Source organism: Dendrobates tinctorius, unplaced genomic scaffold (assembly GCF_039654945.1).
Source record: "Dendrobates tinctorius isolate UK_male_01 unplaced genomic scaffold, ASM3965494v1 ptg000093l, whole genome shotgun sequence".
Classification (NCBI taxonomy): domain Eukaryota; kingdom Metazoa; phylum Chordata; class Amphibia; order Anura; family Dendrobatidae; genus Dendrobates; species Dendrobates tinctorius.
In genome coordinates this window covers 462,698-473,487 of record NW_027361761.1, presented here as the reverse complement: position 1 = coordinate 473,487, position 10,790 = coordinate 462,698, and the positions used below count along the sequence as shown (strand labels likewise).

General features: G+C 40.3%; 1 protein-coding gene across 2 annotated transcripts in view; it reads right to left on the bottom strand.

Moving 5' to 3' along the window:
* Positions 1 to 250: 250 nt before the first annotated feature.
* Positions 251 to 10,790, bottom strand: part of FZD3 (frizzled class receptor 3) — a 79,286-nt gene continuing 68,746 nt past the window's right edge. Inside the window, exons 5-7 of one of the 2 annotated variants that reach the window (XM_073586338.1) lie at positions 4,955 to 5,103; positions 4,318 to 4,554; positions 251 to 3,173 (exon numbers count right to left, since the gene is read on the bottom strand). In XM_073586338.1, coding sequence (XP_073442439.1) covers positions 2,960 to 3,173; positions 4,318 to 4,554; positions 4,955 to 5,103 — 600 coding nt within the window. In that variant the 3' untranslated portion in view covers positions 251 to 2,959. The remainder of the gene's footprint in view (positions 3,174 to 4,317; positions 4,555 to 4,954; positions 5,104 to 10,790) is intronic. The other variant, XM_073586339.1, reaches the window with a different exon arrangement.

Here is a 10,790-nt window from a genome sequence, read left to right as displayed (position 1 = left end):
CCCTTTGTTCTCCTCTGGGAGGCCTGGAAACCGCCCCAACTTGTTTTGACTACCCCTGGACAAGGAAGGGGGTGGGGAGAACAGCAGCTGTTGATTGTGTGGTATCAGAGAAGGATCCCGTGACAATATCATTGAGTGCCACGTCTTTCTACATCCATGTGAAATTATACGACTTATGACTTGCCCACATTTTTTTCTACCATTTTTAATATTTTTAAGGAATAAAAAAAATATATATCATAAACCTCCACATATTTCACAGAAATTTTATTACAAAAAAAAAATCAACCTCTTTCTAAACTGAAATGTACATCTACAGACAAGAGGAAACGACTTTTTACACTCACTGGTTAAAGTGCTAACACAAAAAAAAAAGTAAAATAAAAGGTCTGTAACAGATCAGAACTTGACACCTTGTAAACAGGTAGGTACAATATAAATCTACACAAACGAGTGCAAATAATAGTACAGCAATCTAGAGGACAATCATACAACGGGTGTGGGGTACAAACGTCACTCCCATGCTGCTCAGCAGGGAGATGCAATGTAGAGATTGGATCATATCCGTCCTTAAACAATGGAGTGTACCAGTTTTGGAGACATCCCCCAAAATTTCATTTTCATGATTTAGCCAAGTGGATCAGAAAAGCTCTTCTCCTACTCACAGTCATACTGGGGGAAGGGAAATGATAGCCTTTAATATTGTAAGAAATACTCCTAAATTAATGTCCTGTTATAACAAATCAGAAGATTACACCATCTTCTGGGCTCATTCTTGCTATGGAACCGTCTTCTACAACCTCACCTTTGTAGTACAGATTGTCTCTTACTCACCAACCGAGTTTTAAGCCTTTATCACATTATTAGAGAAGTATAAGATGATCTTGCCACTAGCTGTGGTGGTCACAAAAATAGTTTGAGAGATGTTCTATTGGAAATCGATAACCCATTGATTGAGATGTTTCTGCTGGAGAAGACACAGAGCTCCCCAGTAAGCTGCCAAAATTGTGTGAAAAAGCTGAATATGGATGAGCCACCAAACTAGAGCTCTGTTCCTACTCACTGACATGTGGAGGTTGGGAGGTGACCACTGTTACTAGGTCCTTAACGCGCCTTTGAGGGTATCTACATGAATATTTTGTGATGTCAGAAGATGACATCATCACATTGTTAGAGGACCATTATCTAGGATCAATTCCAATTTCTGTGTCTCCTCTCATTCAATTTCTGAATGGGAGGAGACACAGATTAGATATTAGAAAAAACTTTTTGACAGTTAGAGTGGTCAATGAATGGAACAAGCTGCCACGAGAAGTGGGGAGTTCTCCTTCAATGGAAGTCTTCAAACAGAGGCTGGACAGACATCTGACTGGGATGATTTAGCGAATCCTGCTTTGAGCAGGGGGTTGGACCAGATGGCCCAGGAGGTCCCTTACAACTCTACGATTCTATGATTCCCAAAACAAAGTAAGCGCGGTATTACAAACCTCTTCGTAAAAGCTCCCCAGGAAAATTTCTGACCTAATATTTTTGGGCATTGTGTTGGAGAGCTTATCGAAGCCCCATCATTTTGGAAATAAGGTGGGACAGAGCACCACCCAGGTTCTGACAATTGTATTATTTAAGCTCCGCTCTCCACTATATTTGTTATTTCTTGACCACATGACTGTAAACTTTCCATAGTCGTAAATGACAGCATTTGACCTTCAAGATAATTCTTTAAAACAGAAAACAAAAATCTCCCTATGATCTGGAAGAGGTTAAATACTGCACATTTATCAGAAGTTAAAAAAAAAAAAAAAAAACAACTGGGATTAAATACAGCAAAACCCAAATTTTTTTTGTTAAAAAAAATAATTTGAAAAATTACAAATTCTTTTCACATATCTACAAGATAATTTTCAGACGTTTGTACCAGAATTTTCTATACAGACCCACACTTGATCACATTGACTTCTAGAATCCAGTGCTAAAGTTACCTCCAAGACGTTGTTATGGCTTCTGTTGGTAAAGGTTTCAGAGTCTCAAAACATTATTTTTTTAAACAATTCAAGAGTCCAGTTCCCGATTTACTACCGATTGTCCTTTGGACATGAAGGCCAATGACTGACGATGCAACTGGATGGGTCACTTAGTGTTGCCTCGTCGTTGACTTAATCATTCGTAAAAAACTTGACTTCAACACCAAGTAATGCCAAAATTGTAGTTGGCTCAAGTTGGAACGACTGCCCTTTATGAACTAGGGCCTATGTCACATAATTTTGGGATCTCACTCGAAAGGGTATACACTGCAAGGCTCGAATTGTGCAACACTTGGTCCCACCTGAAGATCTCATGGACAGAGTCACCACCAAAGCTTGGCCATAAAGAACACCTATATGACATTTATAGCTGTAAGGATTCAATATCTGCCCAGACTAATCAGGAAATCACCGTACAGAGAACGATAACTCATGTGATGTTACATGTGCCATGGTGGAACCTAATCAGCAGTAGAGACTCTAAACTTTTCGGAAAGTTCTACACTTTCTTAGAATTAATTTTCTTGGAAAACAATTATGAAGAACATGGATTTACAAGATCAAATAAATAATTTATGAGTCCAGGTATGAAGGTGGAGAAACAATAATAATTCATCCAACAATGTTATTTGGAGAGACATAAAATGAACCAACATTGAGGATTGTTCTCTTGTTGGAGAACTCTTCTTAGTGACAACATCTCCAAAAACAAAAGCACCAGGAGATGATTTTTTATCATCGTTCATAGCATATTTGGAACCTTGCATGGACATTACAGTAGATTTTGCTACAATGGGTCCTCCAGTTTATGGTCCTGTCAGCTGAAATAGTCTTTGTTCCACCTATCTCAGAAAGTTTCATGTATGCTTTTCTGTTTGATCAACACATGTAGGTAAGGTAACATGGTGGATTTCACTGAGCAATTGTCACCAAGCCATTCAAGCACTGGCTCCATCTTCTTCAATGACCCGGTTCATGCTGGTACCATGTGTGATGTGAGACAGGGGGTTGTTTAAGTCTCTAATACTACCCTGTCTGGACTGTTCATTGAGTCTATGGGTGCTACTGTGTAGAGAGTGATGATCTGTGAGACGTGACATGCTGCCGTGTGGGAGCCGTTCCTCGATTCCACGGTAGCTACATGGCGTGTATCTAGGAGAAGGAAAATACATGGGTCAATTATACTTTCTTTGTGCTCAGGCAGTAAGTGCACATCTTGGAATCAACATTTTTATAACAATGCTTCATAATGAGTGAGATGGAATAGGAAGACTACTCTAGACGGAGTCTCCAACAAAAGATAGCTGGAGAAGGAATTTCATGGATATTGTATTTTGAGGATTTGTGGAGCCCTTGTATAAAAAAAAGGAACTCTGACTCCCATAAAAATATATTGGGAAACAAAACAACACAATATAGAGAGTTACACTAAAAAAATTCCCAAAGCAAGGCCCAAACACCACCATTCACAACAAAGTCTACCTCAACCTACTGTTGGACCAAGCACCTATATAATGTCTATTGGAGACTCCCGACTCTCATGGGAGAAGTTAAGGGTGTGGCTTTGTAAGGATGCACTGTAGACAAAGCAGGGGAGAAGCTTTCTGATACAGAACGTCACCTCTACCCAGAGATTTGTCTACTCTTAAAGCGTCACGTAGACATTAGACCAATGCTGGATTAGACAGCCTAATTTGTATGGGTGTGCCGGCCAATTGATGTTCATGGAAGATGTCACTTGGGCATGCCTGATTTGGATCGCTTCGTTCCTTCGGAGATAAGTCACCAGCAGAGATGTCTGTCGGCTGCTTTGTCTTAGAAAACACAGGATCGCTCCTGTGTATGGTAAAGAGGGACAGGAAGGCTAGTGATTGAATGATCTACTGAGCCATCTAATGAGTATGGGGTCTTTAGATCTCTAAAGACCACCATGCACAATAGATAATGGTAGTTTATCTGATAGTTATCTCTCCCGACTCCACCATACAAATCATCACTCGGCCCAGCGTTCCTGTGTTTTCTATAAGAGATTTGTTGCAGACTCTTTGGACAATGGCTTATCTCAAGGGAGAACAAAAAGATTGGCTGCTGGAAATCAACAGGCTGGGTCCTTCTATACCCCGACATCTGTTCACTATGAGATTCGCTTTAATGGCAATGAGTGGTGTAGTTTTTCTAGGCATTTTGATTAGGTGGGCTCTATCAGACTTATAGTGCCCTGTAGCATCCCTTATGGCCACACATCTCTATGGCTTGCCTGGCTACAATGTTCAAGGCGTTAATTTATCTTCCTCACCTTCCATCTCTGGAGCGGTGCAGACTTCCATGGTAACTGCTCATTTTGCTGTGCACGCTCCCGGCTTTGCTTCGTTGGTCATCCAATATAGCCAGTTGAGTGGAAGAAGCATGGGTGGATGTGCCCTGAGTAGATGTTCCTCTTGATTTCCGAATGATAGGAGTATTGGGGTCCCGTAAAAGAGACTGAGCAAAATCCGGCTCCTGGAGAACTTGCCGACTTTCATGGACACCTCTGCTAAGAGCATACATAGAGAAAAAAAAATGTTAGAATACCACTTATTGTGGCCTCTTTTGGCAAGGAAAAACTTGACTGGCCAAGTCCAAACTAAGGTTCGGACGATGGTTTAGCCAGCAGTCATCTTTCCCAAACACTACTATGTCCTTTCAAGAGAGCGGTCACCAGACATATCTGGTGGTGGCTTATCTCCGGGAGGCAATACAGTCAGCTGTCCGAAATCGGACATGCTAGATCAATATTTCTCCCCCCCAGACAATAAATTGTCCATGGCTCCCATACACATCAGTCTGTTGGACAAACCCATTGATATTGGTGGATTCATGAAACATTAGTCTAATGTGAATGGGGGAGGGGGAGGTCTTTAGGTCAGGTTCTACTCAACCGCAGTGATACTCACTCTTTTTTCCTTCGCCCATGGAAGAAGCTTGCCCATTCAAAGCAGGTCTTTTTGCTTCCCACCCAAAAGACAGATGGTATGCCCACCACAAGTGCCATCAGATACTTCATCAGGAAGAGAATAAGGTCGGGGCGGCTCGTCTTGGTTACCTGCAAAACGAAAATAGACAATATATTCAGCTTTTGACCTTGATCAAAAAACGACCGCATGCACAAGAGCGAATTGGGGGAAATGGGCAGACGGAATAGTACAAGAACTGGACTTCTGATCAGCGGGGAAAGCGAAACTTTTGCAAGGCTGCGTAGAAAACGTCCACATCAAAGGGGAGGCTGCCATTATTAGGCTCACAGTCTGGGACACTCAAAAGTCTTATACAAGGGTTGCCGGCTGCAAAGATGCAATAGACAGGTTGTTAAAAAGAAAGTCTATGGCATGAAGTGAGAGGGCACCAGTATTCATATGGGACAGTCATCAACATTCCCTTTTATAACCAGTAAACTCTGATTATGTGATTACCTCTCAGATTAAGCAAAACTATATTTTTGGCATAAATCCATCACCTGCTAGTGAGTGACTAAAGATGTGCGGACCCTTGGATGTTCGGGTCCGGGGACCAGAACAGTTGCCGGACCTGAACCCAAACCAGGACCCCATTCACTTGAATGGGGGGCCCGAACATCCAGTATTTGCTACTCTGTCATGTGCATGACAACGCGGAAAACACCGCCTCTGATCGTTGGTAAGATCATTACTGCAGGTCAGACAACCGCGGTTCCCACGCTGTCATTTAACTGCCCGCAGATGTGATCAGACGTAAAAAGTTTACATCCGGTCACTGGTGTCAACTGATGGGACTACTACTTCAATCAGCCTACGCCTGCTACCGCTAATAACAGAGACAGCAGGAGCGGCTGATGGGAGTATTCATCAGCCCGCGCTAACCAGACAGGCAAAACTGACAGCTGGGGGCCGCAACCCTCAACAAGGCTGGTTATCAAGACTAGAGGGTTACCCATGCTGTTTTTAATTAAATAAATAATTAGGGGGAAAAAAACGGCCTTTTCTGGGCAGCTGCGGGCTACAATTTTAAGGCTGGAGGGGGGGCAATATTCATGGCCCCTTACCAGCCTGAAAATACCAGCCCCAGCTGTCTGCTTTAACTTGGCTAGTTGTCAAAAATGGTGGGACACCACTTTTTTTTTTAAATTATTTATTTTTGTAATATATTTTGCAAAGTCTGTTTTGACATGCCCATAGGGGCATATTTGTACACTTGTAATGTGTCTGTGGACACATTTGCTATATATACACTATAGTTATATTCTTGTACATAGGGGGCAGTATTATAGTAGTTATATTCTTGTACATAGGGGCAGTATTATAGTAGTTATATTCTTGTACATAGGGGGCAGTATTATAGTAGTTATATTCTTGTACATAGGAGCAGTATTATAGTAGTTATATTCTTGTACATAGGGGCAGTATTATAGTAGTTATATTCTTGTACATAGGAGCAGTATTATAGTAGTTATATTCTTGTACATAGGGGGCAGTATTATAGTAGTTATATTCTTGTACATAGGAGCAGTATTATAGTAGTTATATTCTTGTACATAGGAGCAGTATTATAGTAGTTATATTCTTGTACATAGGAGCAGTATTATAGTAGTTATATTCTTGTACATAGGAGCAGTATTATAGTAGTTATATTCTTGTACATAGGGGGCAGTATTATAGTAGTTATATTCTTGTACATAGGGGCAGTATTATAGTAGTTATATTCTTGTACATAGGGGCAGTATTATAGTAGTTATATTCTTGCACATAGGGGCAGTATTATAGTAGTTATATTCTTGTACATAGGAGCAGTATTATAGTAGTTACAGTGGGGCAAAAAAGTATTTAGTCAGTCAGCAATAGTGCAAGTTCCACCACTTAAAAAGATGAGAGGCGTCTGTAATTTACATCATAGGTAGACCTCAAGTATGGGAGACAAACTGAGAAAAAAAAATTAAGAAAATCACATTGTCTGTTTTTTTTTCATTTTATTTGCATATTATGGTGGAAAATAAGTATTTGGTCAGAAACAAGCAATCAAGATTTCTGGCTCTCACAGACCTGTAACTTCTTCTTTAAGAGTCTCCTCTTTCCTCCACTCATTACCTGTAGTAATGGCACCTGTTTAAACTTGTTATCAGTATAAAAAGACACCTGTGCACACCCTCAAACAGTCTGACTCCAAACTCCACTATGGTGAAGACCAAAGAGCTGTCAAAGGACACCAGAAACAAAATTGTAGCCCTGCACCAGGTTGGGAAGACTGAATCTGCAATAGCCAACCAGCTTGGAGTGAAGAAATCAACTGTGGGAGCAATAATTAGAAAATGGAAGACATACAAGACCACTGATAATCTCCCTCGATCTGGTGCTCCATGCAAAATCCCACCCCGTGGGGTCAGAATGATCACAAGAACGGTGAGCAAAAATCCCAGAACCACGCTGGGGGACCTAGTGAATGAACTGCAGAGAGCTGGGACCAATGTAACAAGGCCTACCATAAGTAACACACTACGCCACCATGGACTCAGATCCTGCAGTGCCAGACGTGTCCCACTGCTTAAGCCTGTACATGTCCGGGTCCGTCTGAAGTTTGCTAGAGAGCATTTGGATGATCCAGAGGCGTTTTGGGAGAATGTCCTATGGTCTGATGAAACCAAACTGGAACTGTTTGGTAGAAACACAACTTGTCGTGTTTGGAGGAAAAAGAATACTGAGTTGCATCCATCAAACACCATACCTACTGTAAAGCATGGTGGTGGAAACATCATGCTTTGGGGCTGTTTCTCTGCAAAGGGGCCAGGACGACTGATCCGGGTACATGAAAGAATGAATGGGGCCATGTATCGTGAGATTTTGAGTGCAAACCTCCTTCCATCAGCAAGGGCATTGAAGATGAAACGTGGCTGGGTCTTTCAACATGACAATGATCGAAAGCACACCGCCAGGGCAACGAAGGAGTGGCTTCGTAAGAAGCATTTCAAGGTCCTGGAGTGGCCTAGCCAGTCTCCAGATCTCAACCCTATAGAAAACCTTTGGAGGGAGTTGAAAGTCCGTGTTGCCAAGCGAAAAGCCAAAAACATCACTGCTCTAGAGGAGATCTGCATGGAGGAATGGGCCAACATACCAACAACAGTGTGTGGCAACCTTGTGAAGACTTACAGAAAACGTTTGACCTCTGTCATTGCCAACAAAGGATATATCACAAAGTATTGAGATGAAATTTTGTTTCTGACCAAATACTTATTTTCCACCATAATATGCAAATAAAATGAAAAAAAAACAGACAATGTGATTTTCAGGATTTTTTTTTCTCAGTTTGTCTCCCATAGTTGAGGTCTACCTATGATGTAAATTACAGACGCCTCTCATCTTTTTAAGTGGTGGAACTTGCACTATTGCTGACTGACTAAATACTTTTTTGCCCCACTGTATATTCTTGTACATAGGAGCAGTATTATAGCAGTTATATTCTTGTACATAGGAGCAGTATTATAGTAGTTATATTCTTGTACATAGGAGCAGTATTATAGTAGTTATATTCTTGCACATAGGGGCAGTATTATAGTAGTTATATTCTTGTACATAGGGCACAGTATTATAGTAGTTATATTCTTGTACATAGGGGGCAGTATTATAGTAGTTATATTCTTGTACATAGGGGGCAGTATTATAGTAGTTATATTCTTGTACATGGGGCAGTATTATAGTAGTTATATTCTTGTACATAGGGGGCAGTATTATAGTAGTTATATTCTTGTACATAGGAGCAGTATTATAGTAGTTATATTCTTGTACATAGGGGGCAGTATTATAGCAGTTATATTCTTATACATGGGGCAGTATTATAGTAGTTATATTCTTGTACATAGTGGCAGTATTATAGTAGTTATATTCTTGTACATAGGGGGCAGTATTATAGTAGTTATATTCTTGTACATAGGATCAATATTATAGTAGTTATATTCTTGTACATAGTGGCAGTATTATAGTAGTTATATTCTTGTACATAGGGGGCAGTAGTATAGTAGTTATATTCTTGTACATAGGATCAATATTATAGTAGTTATATTCTTGTACATAGTGGCAGTATTATAGAAGTTATATTCTTGTACATAGGGGCAGTATTATAGTAGTTATATTCTTGTACATAGGGAGCCGTATTATAGTAGTTATATTCTTGTACATAGGGGCAGTATTATAGTAGTTATATTCTTGTACATAGGATCAATATTATAGTAGTTATATTCTTGTACATAGGGGGCAGTATTATAGTAGTTATATTCTTGTACATAGGGGCAGTATTATAGTAGTTATATTCTTGTACATAGGGGCAGTATTATAGTAGTTATATTCTTGTACATAGGGGCAGTATTATAGTAGTTATATTCTTGTACATAGGAGCAGTATTATAGTAGTTATATTCTTGTACATAGGAGCAGTATTATAGTAGCTATAGTCTTATAAATATTGGGCAGTATTCTAGTAGTTCAATGTTTGGATACATAAGGAGCAGTTTTAGAGGGCATGTTAGGTTTTTTTTTTTTTACGGTCACTGCCGCTTTAAATTTCAACTGAACCGATTTCTGAGACACAAACAAGACATCATGTCTGATACTCTGTATCCAGCGGATTATGGGCACCACCACCCTCTTTACCAAGACAATGTATTGTGCACTTCCTGGCAGAGGAGGATAAGATTGCAAACAGACATTTGCTAATTAGCCGAGCTGCAGAAATCTTTGCACGCTAAGCCTTTGTACAGCAGTAAGAATGGCGCTGGTACTAGTGATGCCAGCAGTGGACTTTCAATAACATTGTGCAATATGAGCCGGCGTTCCACTCTCACTGCCAGGATCTGGGACTCGCACATATTCAGGATAAACGCACCTCCACCCCGAGTATCAGTTTCTCATTTTGCTTTGTGGCCACCTCTCCATTCTGGGCTTCTTCTTTGAGATAGATACAGGTTCCATTGCATACAGCGGGGAAAATAAGTATATGATCCACTGCCGATTTTGCAAGTTTTCCCACCTACAAAGAATGGAGAGGTCTGTAATTTTTTATTGTAGGTACACCTGTGAGAGACAGAATCCTAACCACTTCATGACCGGAGGTATTTTCGGTTTTGCGTTTTCGGTTTTTGCTCCCCTTCTTCCCAGAGCGATAACTTTTTTTTTATTTTTCGAGTCAATATGGCCATATGGGGCTTGTTTTTTTGCGGCATGAGTTGTACTTTTCAACGACACCATTGGTTTTAACATATCGTTTCCTGGAAACCGGGAAAAAAAAGTGCGGTGAAATTGCAAAAAAAAAAAAAAGTGCAATCCCACAGTTGTTTTTTGTTTTGCTTTTTTTTTTTACTAGGTTCACCAAATGCTAAATCTGACCTGCCATTATGATTCTCCAGGTCGTTACGAGTTCACAGACACCAAACATGTCTAGGTTCTTTTTTATCTAAGTGGTGAAAAAAAATTCCAAACTTTGTTAAAAAAAAAAAAAATGCACCATTTTCCGAGACCTGCAGTGTCTCCATTTTTCATGATCTCGGGTTGGGTGAAGGGTTATTTTTTGCGCGCCGAGCTGATGTTTTTAATGATACCATTTTGGTGCAGATACGATCTTTTGATTGCCCGTCATTGCATTTTAATGCAATGTCGTGGCAAGCAAAAAAATGTAATTCTGATGTTTTGACGGTTTTTCTCGTCACGCCGTTTAGTGATTGGGTTAATCCTTTTTTTATTGATAGATCGGGAGATTCCAAATATGTGTATGTTTT